This window comes from Enhydra lutris, unplaced genomic scaffold (genome assembly GCF_002288905.1).
Source record: "Enhydra lutris kenyoni isolate GAN:26980312 unplaced genomic scaffold, ASM228890v2 scaffoldscaffold25, whole genome shotgun sequence".
Lineage (NCBI taxonomy): Eukaryota > Metazoa > Chordata > Mammalia > Carnivora > Mustelidae > Enhydra > Enhydra lutris.
In genome coordinates this window covers 26,709,331-26,728,554 of record NW_019154109.1, presented here as the reverse complement: position 1 = coordinate 26,728,554, position 19,224 = coordinate 26,709,331, and the positions used below count along the sequence as shown (strand labels likewise).

Genomic DNA, 19,224 nt, shown 5'->3' with positions numbered 1-19,224 from the left:
TATGCAACAACACTGATAAATCTTTAGGACATTATGTTAAAAGAAATAAACTAGTCACAGAAGGACAAATACTGCATAATTCCACTATAGTAAGGATCTAAAATAGTCAAATTTATCTAATGGAAGAGTGGAATGGTGGCTACTATTCCACCTACTAGAGGGAAATGGGGAGCTACTAATCAATAGACATAAAATTAGAGCTATTAATCAATAGGCATAAAATTAAGATTAAACAAGATGAATAAATTCTAGAAATCTGATGTACAACTTTGTACCTACAGTCAAAATAATATATTGAATGCTAAAAACTTGGTAAAGAATAGATCTCATGTTTAGTATTCTTACCACAATGAAATAAAGTAAAATTTTAAAAATATTGCAAAGCACTTCTTTGTGCATACCTCATTGTGCAGATACATAAGTCTTTCTCTAGGGTAACTAATAATAAGTGGAATATATGGATCATAGGATATTACTTTGTTATAAAATGTCAATTATCTATGTTAGCCTGTTGCTTGTCTCTTAAGTATATGATGCTTTTGGTCTCAAAGACCTGTAACATTTTGATGAGATTTTTATCATTTTTTTTGTTGTTTTTGGATTTTGTTTTCTGTCTCATTTGTGCAGGCCTTCCTTACAGTTTCTAACAAATGCTCCTATACTTCCTTGAACTACTTTGAGAGTTCTACTTCTATATTATGGGCTTTCTCTTTTCTGTATGAGTTATGGATATATCTTTACTTGTTTCTGAGTTAAAATGAACCGTTCCACTGATTTTAAATACCCCTTGTATAGTAGGTTCCCATTTACATATGAGTCTTTTCTGGGTCCCTATTCTCTTTGTTGTTCTCTTTATGTATTTCTGTGCCAATCCCACACTCAGGGCTTTCCCGGCCACCTTATCTGAAGTAGCCCTCATTCACTCTCTACCACCTAACCCCACTGTATTTTCTTCATGGCACACACATCTCTTTAGAGTTCTTATTTATTTACTTGTTTGCTTATAGATTACATGCTCCATGAGGACAGCTCCAAACTGCCTTTTTTAGCACATGGAGTAGCACGCATAGACATTTAGAGAATAGTTACTGGAGGATGGATGAAAGAATACCTTCGATTAGAGATATTTGCAGTTTGAGCTTTATTTTCAAAACTTCAATAACTTGTCAAAGGAATTTGTAGTATTGACCAAAAAAGTGGATACAGAGGGGCCTTTCTACCTCCTTGAAGTTCTTCCATGTATGTTTGTGGGTTCTGTTCACATGTCACATGGCTTAAATATGGAACCCTTGGAAAAACTCACTCAAAGGGGCAGAAAAGGTTGATGTATGCTTATCATAAACCTTGGGTGCACTTCCTTTTAGGGTATGGAATTTAGTGTGGCTGGATGTAGTCACTGAATAACATGGTTCAAGGCAATCATTAATTCACGCTGCAAATATTTACCCAGCACCCTGGTGGGTGTTGAAAAAGCAATGGCGAGTAGAATAAACATGGAACTTAGGGCGGGAGGCGGTGGAGAAGACCCTAATGAGACATGACAGCAATGAACACATAATTAGAGGCTAGGATCATTTCTATGTAGAAAAATAATAAGATTTTAGTGCATGTAACAAGAGGGCCAGAGAGGCCATGGAGGAAGTGACTATTGAACAGAGGTTTGATCCAGATGAAGAGAGCGTGAAGCGTGTTGGCAGAGGTCCTGCGGCGTGTAGCTCTGGTGACGTTGGCAGAGGCCAGATCAAAAAGAGAGTGCAGTATGATGACAAAGACAAAACAAACAACAGAACCTGTGTGGATATGGGAGTAATACAAACCCTGGGTTCACATGAGTTTTGGCACCTGTTAACTGTGTAACCAGATCAGTTTTAATCTCTTCCTCCTCAGTTACCTTGCTGATGAAAACTCACCTCATTGGGTCACTGTGCATATTACATGAGAGTCTTCGGCACAGGTTAGAGATGCGTGGTATAGTTAGAGTACTTTGTTCTTCTGTATTTGTTAGCTGCCAACACCTCACTTTACAGCAAGCAAAGCAGAAATGATCACTTGTTTTGTAGATTCACAGCCTGAAACCAAGGAACAGTTTCCAAAAGGAAATTCAGTCTAAATTTTTTGAGCATCCCATGAGTTCTGCTTCATTCAGTTAAAAACCATTTTTGAGTACCTGCTTTGTACAAAATATAAAGTACTCTTTTGGAGATAGAAGAATGAGCTATTTTGAAGGTAGTGACTCCATGGATCACTTTGTAACTGTGTTATGGAGGACCTAATAGAGGCAAAATTGGTGTGTATTTTGGTGAAGGGAGTGAGGTGTAAGAGACAGTCCTTGTAGAAGGAAATCCTGGGGAAGGTTCTAAAGGGGAGGAAAGTTATGGCCCACAACTCCTGAGAAAAGTGCCATAAGAGAGAATTGTAGGACTCCTCTACAAAGGGAGAGGGTGGTTAGCTAAGGCAGGGTTTGCACGGCCAAATGGTTGCATGTAAGGAGCTTGGGTCCTTGTGGAAGGACATCATGGATCATGGCCATGGGCAGTGCTGGTTTACAGCCATGACCAATGTCTCCAAGATCTGCCCATGTGGTTCTTTCTCTGGGCATATTAGTCTGGGGACTCATTTATGGAAACAGAGTGTTCCTGCTGTTGACAGTGATGCAGCACACCAAGACATATTTTAGCCCATCCAAATCATGCCATGAAACCATGCTTATCATCCTTTTGAGGTCTGTGGATCATCCACCCCCATCTTCACCATTAGCCTACTTTGGTCTTGTGTGTTTGATTAGTTTTTGCTCCATCCTTTTTGGGCATCTGAACGTCTGCCTCCCCCCCCTTTTTTTTACCACTTTTTTTGAGGAGGGCAGGTCAGAGTTCTGCCTAGAAAACATCATAGAAAGCTTCTGTTTCACCAAAAGTGGTCTTGGCTACATTAGCATATTATTTACTCCATTCCCGTTATAGCCCATTATAATCCTACTCAGCCTTCAAGACCCTGATCAGATCAGATTTCTCCATGAAATCACCCCAGTTGAATGGAATTTTGTCTCCCTTTGTAATTATGTATTATTTATAACAGTAGATCCAATGTTTGGTTGATGATTAGTGTTACCTGGTGGAAACTTCTGAATAAAATTTTTATTCTAGAACAGTTTCATACTTACAGAATCAATACAAAGATAGTGCCTAGAATTCCTGTTTACCCAATACCAAGTTTCCCCTATTATTAACATCTTACATTAGTACAGTACCTTTGCTACACTGAAAGAGCCAATGTTGATATACTATTATTAACTGTTATTAACTAAAATCTATTCTTCATTCACATGTCCTCAGTTTTCCCCTAATGTCCTTTATCTGTTCAATGATCATCACCCAAGATGCCATTACATGTGGTTGTTATGTCTCCTTAGGCTCCCTTAGCTGGGACTTCTTGGGACTTTCTTGTCTCTTGTGATCTTGACAGTTTGGGGGATGACTCAATAGGAATTTTGTAGAGTGTCCCTAAATTGGGATGGGTCTGATGTTTTTCTCATGATTAGACAGAGGTAATGAGTTCTTAGCAGGAAGACCATGGAGGCTAAGTGCCGTTCTCATCATATCATATCATATCATCATATCATATCATATCATATCATATCAAGGAGATGTAGTATCAATATGACTTATCAAAGGTGAGATTAACCTCAATCACCTGGCTTGAGGTAGTGTTCATCAAGTTTCTCTACTGAAAAATTCACTGAAAAGGCCACTGTGTGCCATTCACCCTAAGGGGTGAGGTTATTTGCTGCCTCTTTAAGAGCAGAGTGTCTGCATAAATCATTTAGAATTCTTTTGAATGGGAATTTTTTCTTTTCTCCCCCATTTGTTTATTCAATCACTTATTTATATCAACATGGACTTGCAGATATTTATCTTATTATACCTTGAGTTATAGTCCAATGGTACTTTATTTATTTTGTCACTCACATTGTTTCAGCTTTGGCCACTGGGAACTCTTTCAAGTGTTTCCTGTGTCCCTTTGGTACATCCCCATCATTTTTGGGGTATATACTTTCTCAATTTCTGTCACTAAAAGATTCTGTATGTGTTCTGACCCAGGCCTGGGATCAGCCACTTCTCCAGGGAGCTCTGGTTCCTTTTACTGGAAAATAGTATTCAAAACTAAGATGGCGGCACCAGACTTACTTGCTGCTATTGTGGTATCTGGCTTTTAGGCCCTCTAGAGACACATGTGTATATACTAACCTGTAATTATGCAATATCTTTAAACGCTCCATATGTAACTGTATGTATCTCTATTAAGCTGAACTTGAGTTCAAACTAATGTCTCAACTCTAAGCCCTTACCACACGGGTCATTTGGGGAAATTTAAAGATAGAGAATCCCAGGCACCTACCACTCCAGAGCCAGTAAGTCAGGATAAATACTTACCTTTTGAAAGGCAAACACATTAACATCACTGACTATTTTTCTTGGTTTAATATTGGAATGAGTATCAAGGTTATGAAAACTTCATAAATTTAAGTTTTAGTTTATCACCATTCACAATTTGGATAAGTATGTATCTTTTTTTTTTTTTAAAGATTTTATTTATTCAACAGAGAGAGATCACAAGTAGGCAGAGAGGCAGGCAGAGAGAGAGAGGAGGAAGCAGGCTCCCCACCAAGGAGAGAGCCCGATGCGGGGCTCGATCCCAGGACCCCGGGATCACGACCCGAGCTGAAGGCAGAGGCTTTAACCCTCTGAGCCACCCAGGCGCCCCTGGATAAGTATGTATCTTAGCAAAACTTTGTTACCTGCCTATAGTTTTGCTAATTTTAATTCCATGATCTAATAAGAGTTTGGAAATTCTTACATTATGTGATCATTGAATGTCCCACCTGATTCTCAGTCTATGATTTGAAGTCCCAGATACAGAAATAAAGACTCTAAGAACAACAAATATAATCATGCAAATTGTATTAATCAATGTTGGTAGTATTTATCTCACTCACTTCCTCTCCTTTTTCTTGTTTTCTCACCTTTTTTGGTGGGCTCCAGGCTCCAATTCCAACACCATCTTCTGAGCTGACCTCCGTTCCCAGGATGCCCTTGGTGCTGCTCCTGCTGCTGCCCCTCTTGAGTTCTGTGAAAGCTCAGGTTAATCCAGGTAAGACAGACATTGCTCAGCCACATGCTAGAAGACCAGCTGGACTTTCAAGTCCATCATTGTTCATCTTGGGAAAGGCCCTGCCAAGGGTATCCACAGGGCTTTTTTTTTTTTTTCCCTCCTCTTTCTTTCATCTCTTCTCTTTTCTTTCTTTCTTTCTTTCTTTCTTTCTTTCTTTCTTTCTTTCTTTCTTTCTTTCTTCCTTTCTTCCTTTCTTCCTTTCTTCCTTTCTTCCTGCTATTTCCTTCCTTTCTCTCTTCCCCCTCCTTCCTTTCTCTCTCTTTCCTCCTTCTTTCCTTTCCTTCCCTCCCTCCCTCCCCTCCTTCCTTTTTCTCTTTCCTCCTCCTTTCCTTTCCTTTCCTTTCCTTTCCTTTCCTTTCCTTTCCTTTTCCTTCCTTCCTTCCTTCCTTCCTTCCTTCCTTCCTTCCTTCCTTCCTCTCTCTCCCTCTCTTTCTCTCTCTTTCCCTCATCCTTTCTTCCCTTCCTCCCTCCCTTCCTTCCCTTTCCTTCCTTCCCTCATGCCTTTCTTTTCTTTTCCTTCCTTCCTTCCTTCCCTTTTCTTCCTTCCTTCCTCCCTCCCTCCCTTCCTCCTTTACTCCCTTCCTTCCTTTTACTTTCAAGATGAAACATGTCCAAAGCAGAATCAGAAACTAAAGTACTATATCTGTATAGCATCTTAACTATTGTGAAAGGGCTCCTGATATCAAGTAGAGTGGAGTGAATGGGAATTTAAAAAAAAAAGGGGAAATGGGAGAAGTAGACATTTGCTTCTGCATCTTCTAGGAAATAGAAGGAGAGAACTTTTTAGGTGCCTTTTAGAACCTCTGTATGTTGGGTTTCCAGTTATTTTTCACTGGTTCAGGCCTGTGTTTTACTTGGATGTCATGTTGTGCTTTTGGGACACTGGTCTTGCAGGATCTTGACAGTCTCTCCTACCTGGTGTGGCCATACTCAAAAATAGATGTGTAAAGAGAAATCTTTTTGTTTTCCCCATTTTTTAAAAATTAGATGTCTATTTTTAACTTTACATTGATGTGTACAATTTTATCACTTGTCTATTACACAACAGTGCCTCTTAACAACCTGTGTAGTGCTGGTGATTTAGTCTGAGCTTGGTTGAACTATAGCTCTGATCTCTGGGTTCATGCACATATCCGGGAATCAGCTGGTTATTGGTTCATCTGGGATGCCCTTGGCTCCGACGACTGGGCACATTGGCAGTGCTCTCCTCCAGCAGACTAGCGTGGGTATGTTTTCATGGAAATTGCACAGGAGCAAGAGCTGGAGCAGAAACACGCGGCATTTTTCAGGATTTCATTGGCGTGGCCACGCCCAGAGTCAGAGTGGGCAGGCGTAAAGAGTTACCTAGGGAAGATCTGGGTATAGGGAAGGGGGACAGACTGCTGTCCATTTTTCATGCATGCACAAATATAAATATAGGAAAATACCTAATATACCTAAATAAAATACCTAAAATACCCTCAGTGGGATGAATTTTACAAATGGAATACATCCATCAGCAGGATCCAGGTTAAGAACAGAACTTCACCAGATTTCAGGGGCTCTCCTCGCACTCCTTTCTAGCCACTTCTCCCCACCCTCACCCCAAGCTAATTGTTATCCTGCTTTCTAACAATATAGGTTAATTTTGTCTGTTTTTGTACTTTGTGTAAGTGGAAGCAGATGATGCCTAAATGCACTTTTGTGTCTGGCTTCTTTCATTCAGTGTGGTGTTGGTGAAGGTCTTCCGCAGGGTTGCATGGAGTTGGCAGCTGCGGTGTTGGTGAAGGTCTTCCGCAGGGTTGCTTGGAGTTGGCAGCTGTTTGTTTTCATTGTATAACATTACTTTGTGTGACTATTTTATTTATCCAGTCTTCTGTGGTTGGGAATTGGGATCATTTCCAGTTTGCATTCATTATGAGTTAATCTGCCGTAATCATTCTCGTAAAGGTCTTTGGTTGAAGTATGTGCGCAGCCTTTTGGGGGTAGACCCCTAGAAGTGGAATTGCTGGGTTATATGTCACATGCAATATGCTTTTCTACATACTGCCAAAGAGTTTTCCAAAGGGCTTTCACTCGTTTGCCCCTCCACAGTTGGGTTGGAGAGTTCCAGTCACTGTGTGCTATATTTGGATTTTTGAGGACATTTTATTTTGTCCTTTTCCTATAACATAAAGGTACATTGTGAACATTCTCATCCTCTTCCCATCACAAGAATTCCCTCTTCATGGGATATTCTTCATACCCGAGAAGGAAGATCAAAGATTTATTGGTTTAATAAACCCACTGTCTTACTACTTTCTTGTAATGAGCTTACTTGGTACATCTGAACTCAGATCTGAACTCGGCCTTACCATTCTTTCATTTTTCACCTCTGTGTTCCTCGTGCCCTGTTGAAGTGTGGTTGCCTCCTGCTCCATGTAACAAGCCCAATGTCACCTGCCTGATTGGGTCTCCAAGGAAGAGTCGCTATGTGTGTGCAGAATGGTAGAAAGTTTTGGTGCCAGACACATTCACAGAGACCAGAATGACATGAGAGCATTTCCATGAATACACCTAAAGAGCTAGCCATCTGTCTGGAGAACACTGCTGTAGTCCTCTGGCAGGAAATGAGCTGTTTGAAGACAGCAAACAGTTATCTTTAGAGCATTTTCTCCCTATTCCTGCTTTCAACTATTTCTGTTGGCTCTTTCTACCACAGAAAAAAGAAATAAAGTTCTTGACTTGCAAAGATCTTTATAGAAACATAACATGTTTGAGTTGAAGAACTAATCCTTCTCTCTTCCATGCCTTCTATTTTATCAAGGTAAGCTGGAGACAAGCAGTGGGAAAATGTAATCCATGTTAAAGGATATGGTCACAAGGCTTGAGGTTCATGGAGTCCTAGGGCATGCATACTGATGAACATAGGGTAGGTAGGTATATAATAATACGTGTTTTTATGGATTTCTGGATGATTTTCTAGAAGTCCTTATTGGTGTCTCTTGAAAGATGGAAATTCTTGGCCAGCTAAGTTTTCTCCATAGGTTGGTCACATGGTATAAGTAGATGGCAACTTGGACTTAAGTCAGGAGAACTGGGTCATAAACAGATCTGCTATAGAGCCAATTGTTAAAATATTGACACATATTTTAATAGATTATTTGATATAAAATATTGGCTGGCAAATAGTAACTGGATTAAGCATCAGACTTAACCAATAATATAATTAATCTCAAACAAGCTCATTCATTTAAGCCCACTTTGGAGACTTCATCATGACTGCTGGCGTCACCATAGAGGCTGTGGAGTGGTGCTGGGGTGATAATGGGTAGTAGGTTGTGACATGATGGCAGGGGGCTGTCAGCCCCCTGCTGTACAGCACCAGAGCTCTGACAGTGGCAGCAAAGCAGGTGATGGGGCAGGTGGTCATGGTGGCATTTCTGGTAGTGGCAGTGTTGAAGGCACCATTGTAGGCAGTAGAGGCTGGGTCCCCACGGGAAATGCTGACCTGCAGGACCACGTACCTGGTTCTAAAGTGTGGGCAGTGTGCTGAGCCATCTTCTAGTTCTAACAGTGCACCAGGAACCAGGTCCCAATGATTATGGATTCCATTGGGAAGTCACTGAAAAAGTCTGAGGCAGTTTCCTCTGTCAAAATCCTGGCTCAGGAGTATCAGTTATAGCTGTGGCATTTCAACAATGAGAAACAAGCATACCAACACTTTCTGAAAAGCATTTCTACAAATCAACAAATGGCTTGGATGTTACTAGGACATTCTGGTGGATGATTTGCAGCTCACTTATAAAATACTATTTAATTCACTTAAGAAGCTATTTTGAGGAAAAACCTGGTTAGGATCCTGGCTTGGTCTTAAATCAGCTATATGACACATAGCATGCCGTCGTACTTCTCTTCACACTTCCTTAAGCCTTTCACCTGTAGTGAGATAAAGTTGGATTAGAGGATCTGTGAGAGCCTTTCTGTCAGAAGCTTACCATGCTTTTATTGTGTGGGAGTTTTAGTGCCTGTATTGGAAGATGTGGATGGGCTTTGGGCTTGGAAGCAGGTGCTCTGATCTTGCATGGCTGTCCTTTGTAAGAAAATCCACTTGTCCCCAACTTCCTGGTACCTCTCAGACTCAGGGATTTAAAATCTGAACTTCAAGACAACCTTGCCTTGGAGGTGAAGCACAAAGAAGATAGCTGATAAAAATTTATTAAAATATAAACTGTAATATTTATATTAATAATATCTATATTATTTATATTATAATTATATTAATTATAATATAATATATTTATATTAAAACCCTCATGACAGGTTGGATACAGAAAACCTGCCCTTGCCTACCTTGCAGGAGTTTCATAGTACTAGAAACCTTTTGTAGGGCTTTTGTTTTCTGGAGGTGGGTCCAAGAAGAAGTCTTTGAAGAAGAGGGAATAGCGTACACAGTGGCTGGAAGGCAAGGAGAGGTACACATGGGCTGCCTAGTGGAGGGCGCTGAGTGAGGGACCCAAAGGACAGCTTTTCCATCCTCTTGCAAGTCCTTGGGTCAAGTTTCCTCTCCTTCCCAGCTTGGGCTGGGCTACAGGACTTAAGTGGAGAGCTTGGGAGTACCTCCAGGAGATAGGGAAGTCTTTGGCCTTTGCAATGAAGCATAATACTCGAGGCTGGAGTAGCTGTTTGATCAGCCACCAAGGTCAGACTCCTCCAGGCTTCTCCTTCTCCTTCAATGATCAGAATCTTGTGGATTTCTAGGTAGGAGGGTGGGTAGAAGTGACCTGATTGCCTTGGACACAGAACCTGTGGGTCTGAGGTCCTAAAGACCCACCCTACCAACCAGATAATTGCTATATATGAGGAGCACAGGGGTGATTGGTCCCAACCTCAGACTTGGCCTGTGACAACTGCTTTTACTTGGAAAAGGGAGAAACAGCTCTTTTCCCTAACAGGCAACTCTGGCACTCAGGCTCCATGGTGTAGAGCCAGGGCAGGGCAGAGCTGGGGCTTCCTGTTTCCATTCCACACTTTCCCCTCATAGGAAGCAGGCAACTTACTAGCAGTTCAGAGCTCTGGGGTAGGAGAATCCTCCTTTGGTGTCTAGAATGTTCTACTTTCATGGGAGGGGCAAAGACTTTAGCGGGTTGGGATTTCGGGAGGAGGAATTCTTCTCCTATGGATTCCACATTTGTTTTAGGCTCATCACTGTGGTTTTATTTTTTCCAGCATCCCTCCTACCTTCCAGTGAGTTCTTCAGGTCCAGGCAGCTAGCATCCTAGGCTGTTTGTATTGCAATAGACCATAATAATATTCAGGTCCCTCTTCCTCATTTTATAGGTAAAGGAAGTGGTGTCAAAGGGGGTGAATGATTTGTCCATGAGCACACATCTAGCTAATTGTAAAGTAGGAACCCATGACTCCCGTCTCCTAGCCCCAAGTTCATTCCACTAAAACCACCCAGCCCCATGAGGGAACCAGTGAGGAAACGACCTTTCATGGTTTCCTTTTTGTGATTGCCAGTGTGTGTTCATGGGGGTGAGAGGTTACTGGCGTTGGAGGGACCACCTGAAGTGGAATAATAGAGGAAGACTAACAGGATCATACAGGGCTCCTTCTGGGAGCCTTGGTCTCATTCACATGCCCAGCAAGCAAGGCTGGAGCTAGAAGCCCTTCAGGACTAACTCAGCTTCAAAAAGAAACTGAAGCACTAGGAAGGCACTGGCTCCCTTCTGCACAGGTTATCCCCTTCTCCTCACCCCCTTGTCTCCCACTCCCTTGTCTCCTACCTTGTCTCCCACCCCTTTGGTGGGAGAGATACATGTTAAGAGAGAGATACATGTTAAGTAATGTACACACATTTCCAAATTGGAGAATCATTTTTGTTTCCTTGGGTTCTCATCATTCATGTCCCCAGAGACAAGTGAGAGGGTTTATGGAGCCTCATCTAATGAGACTGTAGTACTAGTTTCAGGTTTCTGAAACCAGACCTGAGGTACTAGTGCTGTGCCTGTGTGTGTGTGTATATGTGTGTGTGTGTGTGAGAGAGAGAGATAAAGAGAGAGAAAGAGATTGGTTGCTTGCTTTATTCAGCTTGAGCAGGGCCCTCAGAGGGAGATAAAAAGGCTGGGAAGAGACCTCCCTGCTTGCATTTCTCTTAAGCAAGCAATGCCTGATGCTGCCCAGATTGGCTCTTTCTTGCTTGTATGTTTGTTTGTCAAGTCTAGCTTAAGGGTGGCCTTTGATATCCTTCCTGCCAGTAAAAGGATCTTTCTCTGGGGACAACAGAGACTCATCTGCCCCTCAAATATCCTTGGTTGTGCCAAATAGGAAAAAGAGAACACAGAGTCCAAAGAAGAGTACCAACTAATATCGAGTGAGCACTTACTGTAGTCCTGGTGTCTAAGTGGGTGTCAGCAAATTTAATCTTCACAATAATTTATGGTATATAATCTTAGGTAGTATTATTATTCCAGTTTTAGAAAGGAGAAACTGAGGCCCAGACATGTTAGGTAACTTATTCAAGATTACAGAGCTAGCTAGGGGGCAGAGCGAGGATATAGCCCAAGCGTACTCTTGACCTCTGTGCTCTACTGCCTCCTGGAGTGTCAGACTTCATAGAATGTTCATACGCTACCCAACTAGGTCAGGTCTCCAGTGTCCTATTGGTTGAAATACTGAAGGTGTGAGAATGAGCTGGACATGAAGGCATTTGTGAGGCTAGGTGAAAAGAGGAAAGGAGAACATTTGAGCTTAAGGAAAGGCACAGAGCACAAATAGAAAAGTAAGAATATGGAGATGTTTGTCATCGAGTGCTCATGAGGGCAAAAGTGAGGTTAGAGTGGTCCCGAAAGCAGCAACCACATAATTGTGGGATCCTCAGTATGTGACAGGTGCTTTCTGATCACAGGCTTTGTCTTTACCCTGTGATAACAAAATGCTATGCCATGTCTGTCCTCCCAGGATGCAGGTTCTTTCCACTACCTGCCCCCAACAGTTAGATTCCTTATTTTACTTTTTAATAAATTTATATCCCCTTCACCTATTTCTCCTACCCTCTACCCCATGCCTCAGGCAACCACCAATCTGTTCTCTATATCCATGAGCTTGTTTTATTTTTGTTTTTTGTTTATTTTTTTAGATTCTGCATATAAGAGATCATAGAGTATTTGTCTCTCTCTGTCTGACTTATTTCACTTTCTGTAATGCCCTCTAGTTTTATTCATTTTGTCACGAATGGCAGAATTTCCTTCTTTCTCATGACTATGATTCTGTTGTGTGATATATCACAATTTCTTCATCCATTCATCCATTGATAGACACTTTGGTTGTTTCCATATCTCTCATAAATAATGCCACAGTAAACACGGGGGTGCATACTCACTAGTTCAAAAAGATTTTTGAATTAGTGTTTTCATTGTCTTCAGATTGTCCAAAAGTAGAATTTCTGGGTCACATGGTACTCCTATTTTTTTTAAAGATTTTATTTATTTATTTGAGAGAAAGAGTGCATGCGTGAGAAAGCAAGCAGGAGGCAGGGCAGGGTTACATGAGGGGAGAGCAGGGGGAGAGGGAGAAGCAGGTGCCCCTCTGAGTGGGGAGCCTGACCTGGGGCTTGATCCTAGGACCCTGGGATCATGACCTGAGCTGAAGGAAGATACTTAACCAAGTGAGCACCAGGAGCTCCCATGGTAGTTCTTTTTTTGTTTGTTTGTTTTTTAAGATTTTATTTACTTATTTGAGAGAGCATGAGCACGAGCATGAGCACAAGCATGGGGAACAACAGAGGGAGAGGGAGAAATAGATTTCCCAGTGAGCAGGAAGCTGGATGCAGGACTCAATCCCAGGACCCCGAGATCATAACCTGAGCTGAAGGCAGATGCTTAACAGACTGAACTACCCTGGTGTCCCCACAGCAGTTCTATTCTTAATTTTTTGAGGGAACTCCACATTTGGTTCCTTTGTTGTAAATAAACTGACCATGTATGTGTGGATCTATTTCTAAGCTCTTTATTCCATTGATCTATATGTCTTTTTTTATGCCAATACTGTTTTAATTACTATAGCTTTGTAATGTATCTTGCAGATGAGGAGCACAATGCCTTCAGCTTTGTTCTTCTTTCTCAAGGTTACTTTGGCTATTTAGAGCCTTTGGTGGTTCCATACAAGTTTTAGGATTATTTGTTCTATCTCTTTGAAAAACAAAGGGGATTTGGGATTTTGATAGGGATTGCATTGAATCGGTAGATTTCTTTGGGTAATATGGACATTTCAACAATATTGATTCTTTCATCCAAAAGCATGGAATATATTTCTATTTATTTGTATCTTCTTCAATTTCTTTTATTAATGTCTTGTAGTTTTCGGTATACAGGTCTTTCACCTGCTTGTTTAAATGGATTTCTAGGTATTTTATTATTTTTATGTAATTATAAAGGGATTATTTTCTTTATTTCTCTTTCTGATACTTCATTTTTAGTGTATAGAAATGCAATGGATTTTTTATGTATTGATTTTATATCCTGTAACCAGGAAGAAGATTCCTGTTGCTATCATGTTTTTTTAAAGGCTTTATTTACTTATTTGAGAGAGAGAGCATGAGGGAAGGACAGAGAGAGATCTCAAGCAGACTCTGCATTGAGCATGGAGCCCAACATGGGCTTGATCTCACAACTCTGAGATCATGCATGACCTGAGCTGAAATCAAGAGTTGGATGCTTAACCAACTGAGCCACCCAGGTGCCCCTTGCTATGGTATTTCGACAAATCTGAGACCAAGATGTTCTAAGATATAGACAGGCAGTAAGCCCTCCTGAGTCCTCTGTCTAGATTGTTCCCCAGATTGGTGGCTCCTCTTGACCCTGAGGTTTCATGATAGATAGTGTGCAGAGTGAGTGCTGACACAGAGTGTTATGCTGATGTGGTTGATGAATAGACCATGGCAATGGAAATCAGGAGACCTAGAGTCTGGGTCCAGCTCTGTCATTATCTAGCTTTGTGACTTCAGGTGAAACTCTGTGTCTCACTTTGCCCACTTATAAAACGGGCAGAATTAACTCCACCCTCTACACTTCACATGGCTATCCTAGGGGGCCCAAATGAGATAAGTGAAGTTAATGCGCTCTGGAAAGTTATATGCAAATATTGAGGGTTGTGATTTGTTACTTTTGGAAGAAAAGGAAAATAAAATAAACCAAATACGATAAAACAATGGTTTCTATTTAGCAGATGATGGGGGAGGAAAGAGAAAAAGAGTTCATTAGTGACCATTATGGTCCATTGTGGTTTCCAAGAAAGACTCAAGTTACCTTTGAGAATTGGGGATTCTAACAACCCTGAATTCTGGCCATCAAACTCCAAGGGAACAGAGGGCCCTGTACCCAGCTGAGCTTATCCATGGCAGTGTATTTTTCTGGGGGAGAATAGTGCAATTGTTGACTTAGCTTTTGGTCCTAGCCAGCAGGCCTCTGAAGAGCATGGATGTGGCAGGATAGGCCTTCCAGCAATTTTTGTGGTTTGGATGCGTACACAGTAAAGTAAAGTAAAAGTTAAGACATTCAAAACAGTGAGGTTGGGGCGCCTGGGTGGCTCAGTTGTTAAGTTTCTGCCTTCGGCTAAGGTCATGATCCCAGGTTCCTGGGATCCATTCCCACATCAGGCCCCCTGCTCAGCAGGAAGCCTGCTTCTTCCTCTCCCTCTCCCTCTGCTTGTGTTCCTTCTCTCACTTCTCTCTCTCTTTCTCTGTCAAATCAATAAAATCTTAAAACAAAATAAAACAAACAACAACAACAACAAAAACCAATGAGATTTTGGGGGGCTTAAGTAGGAGGTGATGAGTTGCTTAAAAATATGCAACTCCCCCCCCACCCCTGCGCTTCACAGATGTTATGACTTTGGTCTTCGTCTTATTTGGGATGGCAATGATCTCTTACGTATTCACAAGCAACACCTATCACAGTCCTTGGCTTATACAGGCAATTGACAGATACTTGAGGAGTAAGGAGAAGGCGGGAAGGAAGTAAGTCAAGGGTACCCCAGGCTTTTCTCTATTTTTCTGCAAAAAAAAAAAAAAAAAGTCCAAATTATGCCATTTGAGACTTGATTTCACGAAGAAATGAGGAACCCGAGAAAGAGTTCATTGGAAGATCATCTCTTTGAAGGATAGGGATGTAACTAAGTACAGAGGGAGTGAGCCAGAGGTAGGATGAGGCACCAAAGCTCTAGCTAAAGCTGCTAGGGTAAAGTGTCAGGGGTCCAGCTTCCTGGTATCTGAGGGTTAGGGGAGCTACAGCCTATGCAGAGAGAAAGCAGCCCCTATGCCTTTCCCCAAATGCCAACAGTCTCCCTGCTTTGGCCTAGCAGCAGAGCATTTTAGTGGTTGTAAATGGAGGGAAACATGCTTCAATTTACCCAAATATGTGTAAAGTTCTTACTTTTGGCATTATGGGAGAGGAATTCAGTCTTTTGGGTGCCATAGCCTTTATTCAAGATATCAGGCCAAGCAATGAATTGTATTTTCTATGGATAAAGCCTGGTTAATGTAAGAAATGATTCTTCCTGGCATTGGAGAAGCCCTGGCTATGGGGGTAGGGCAGATCCACCTTGGGAAAGGCGGTCATTTTAATTCATTGGCTTTCAGTAGGTTAGACCAATATTTAGGACTTTGTTGGAGCTTTTCTTATTGAGAAACTTGCTCACCAGTGATAGATAGCTATGCTTTTGGCATATGTGCTCAGGAAGAAAAATGCTGTTAGCTAGTGGGATCCCTGGTCTTGTTCAAGGGCTCTGGGATTTTGCTTCCTGGGAACACTCTGCCTGTGCAAAGCCCAGAGCCAGCCCTCTATCCCTGCTCCAAACTGAGGACTGGCTAAATGTGGCTGCAGGAGTTACAGGTCCTCTCAGACTTGCCCTTCTCTGAAGTCCTAGTCCCCTGTGCTCATAATCTCTTTGGAAAAACAGCTGCTTTTATATTCTGCCCATTTTTAACTTTTTTAACCTCAGGCAGCAAGCAGATGCTTTCAAATAGATGCTTTATGAATTTTATCTAGGTCTTCCAGATATGCTCAGGGGGAGCACTGGTTACTGCAAGCTACTCCATCCCACCTGGAAACAGAACTAAAAAGTTCTGTTGCCATTGTGATTCATGTTAACTCATTATCTTGTGCTTTTTGCATTGGCTCCTGGGAAGCTCAGAGCCAAATTTGAGAGGCCCATCACCAGCAAAGATCTAGATCCAAATGTAATATATTTCTGATATTAACCTTAGCTCTCTGGCTTATCTTATTGTCCCTATTCTCTTTCTCCTTAGCATACCTTTATTTGTTTGTTTGTTTGTTTATTATCTTATACAATTTTGGAATCCAATTCCAATCTTTGTTTTAGAATGAGTCAGAGTCAAAATACCTAAAAAATACATAATATCTAACCTTTGTTATTACTGTTCTAAGCTTTACTCTACTTTAAACCATATGAAGTACTTGATATATGTTAACTCCTATTTCCTGACAGCATTCCTATAAACAAATATTATTATTACCATTAAGCTGAGAGGCTGAAAGTGAAGTAATCCTCCTAAGACCATAAAACCTCCAAATTGCTTAAGAAAGAGTGAATGTAATATTTAAAACAAATAATCCCCTCTCTTCCTCTTTCTGGATGTCATTCTTGGAGCCCAATTCTATTTCATGAAGCCCTTTGTATTCATTGTATTAAATCTCTGTAACAACTGTCTTGGTAATATTATTAATGATGAGGAGATTCGGGTTCAGAGAGGTATAGTAACTTGTCTTGGAGTCCCATGATCTGGAAGTGGTGGGCTCCAGTTTTCAGCTTCTAGACCATGCCCCGGTTTTCTTCTCAATTCCTAGCCTTCATGGCGACCCTGTTGTCCCTTCAACTCACCTCCTTGTGGGAGAGAGGGACATACTATTTCACTGTGAAGCCTTCGCTGACTTTGTGAGCCAGGATGAAGAATATTTCTTGGAGGACTCTCACTTTATTACCCTGGAGTCCCATACAGCCTGGGGACCCCTCTTCTGCAATAACTGTTTCTGGGAAGTATTTTGGGCTTCTAGGAAAGCTGCAATTTGAAAGGACTAATCCTAAGGGGAATTTCAACTTCAGCAAAAAGGGTGTTGGCAAAATAGCCCCGTGTATCTTGAGGAACCCAGATAATCTTCCTTGACTCCTAGCAGCATCCCATTGTGCAGATTTACCTGAATAGTGAACCAGTCTGCAGTAGCCTCCAGTGTGGAGCTTGGGGCGAGCAGCGACCCAAGCAACAGCTTCTTTAATGGGACCATCTTGTCCTTTCTGGAATTGGAAGAATTCCATCAAGGTAACCAAGGGTTGAAGAAAGAGGAGCCAGGGATCAGGAGACCTGAATGTCAGTCCTCATCACACTCTCAGCAGTATATCCTTGAGTAAGTCAGTTCACTTTGGGGGAGGTTCAGAGGTTCTCATATTTAACATGGAGCCATTGGAAGGGTTGGTTCCTGAAGTTCCTTCTTGGGTTCAAAGTTTATGATTAAAGATGTTCTTTTAGACCATAGATTGCCTTGGGTCCCCTGGTTGACCCCAGTAACCCTGCTGCCAGTCAGTCTCATCTTCCCGGTGTCCAGCGAGGCCCAGGTGTCAGCTCGCCATGCCCCAGGCCTCACATGTGCTGTGTGTGTGTGTGTGTGTGTGTGTGTGTGTGTGTGTGTGTTCCTGGAAGCGGCATATAGGACACTCATTGATGGGTAAGCCCGTGGTCTGGAGCTAGCAGTGAGATGGTAAACTTCACGGAACAAGCAGCCCTTTCAGGCTTTCCACCTTGGCAGGATGGTGTGAAAATAATTCTTGGGAATTTGGGGCCAGTGGCAGCTGCATCTCCTCAGCCTGCCTGCCAGGAGCTACCAGCGCTCAGGACAGATCGAGCTCTGCCTGGGCATGTGGGCAGCCGGCGCTGGTAGTTTTCCACTCTGGGAAACTGGAAAGGGAATTGGCTTCTCTGGCCAGGAGATTGGCGGGTAACGGAAGCGTCAAGAACCACCAAGACAACTCAGCAGGCAAAATCAGGACACATTTCTGTGCTGCCGGATCTCTTGCTTCTCTTACTGTTCCCTGCCTTTTCATGCTCCCCTGTCTTTCATAATGTGGAGTACAGAGACAGATGAAGGGGCTCTGATAAAAAATGAAGTGGGCTTGGGGAAAGGCAAGGGGGCCTGACATTTAGGACTTGGCATTCTGTGTCTTTACTATTGGCTGGGATCCCTTCCACAGAAGGAGTTTACCAAAAATAGGCATACTCAATAGGAAAACCACAGTGGTACTGCTGAGAAGTGCCACGTTGGTTGCCCTGGGCCAAGGCTTATCCCGGTTCCAAAGACCCACTAGGATGCGAAAGGCCATCCAAGATCAGCTTGTCTATTTTCCTATGCCCTTTCCCTGAGGCCCCTGGGGATACTGATTCACCAAGAAACTTTGCCTAATGGCTGCTTTTCTGGCTCTTATCTCTGAATTCTCTATCCTTATCCTTATATTCTTTGGTCCCAACATCTAGACCTACAGGCCCAGTCACATTGCCTAAAGAAGGTTTGTGATACCGGTGGCTCAGAGCGTTGTTCTGGCATTGAGCCGGGGATCCTCATCAAGGCATATGGTGGGATTCCTGCCTCTTTTCCTTATCCTCTGTGCCTCTTGTCACCAATGCTTGGGATCCCTCCTAGTACAGCTTGTTGGACAGTTATCCAGTGTCCATTGACTAATATCATTGCCAGAGCTGCTCTTCCTCTCATGCAAATGGCCACAAAGCCCTTGAAACAGCATCCCTACTGCTTGCTGTTGTTTGGAGATGGTTGAGAAATAATAATTTCTGGAGACATGAACCAGTCACAGCAGCTGTCCTCTAGAATTCAACCCATGTGAAATTCCTTCGTTCAGCCTTCCACCCATCCATCCATCCATCCACCCACCCACCCACCCATCCATTCACCCATCCACCCATCCATCCACCCATCCACCCATCCATTCATCCACCCATCCACCCATCCATTCATCCATCCACCCATCCATCCATCCATCCATCTGCCCATCCACCCACCCATCCATCCATCC

The 19,224-nt window shown here is 42.3% G+C and overlaps 1 protein-coding gene across 1 annotated transcript in view; it reads left to right on the top strand.

Moving 5' to 3' along the window:
- LOC111151043 (discoidin domain receptor tyrosine kinase 2) overlaps positions 1 to 19,224 on the top strand; it is a 120,170-nt gene that overhangs the window by 60,137 nt on the left and 40,809 nt on the right. Inside the window, exon 2 of the mRNA XM_022508764.1 lies at positions 5,040 to 5,148. Within this exon, the coding sequence (XP_022364472.1) occupies positions 5,040 to 5,148 (109 nt within the window). The remainder of the gene's footprint in view (positions 1 to 5,039; positions 5,149 to 19,224) is intronic.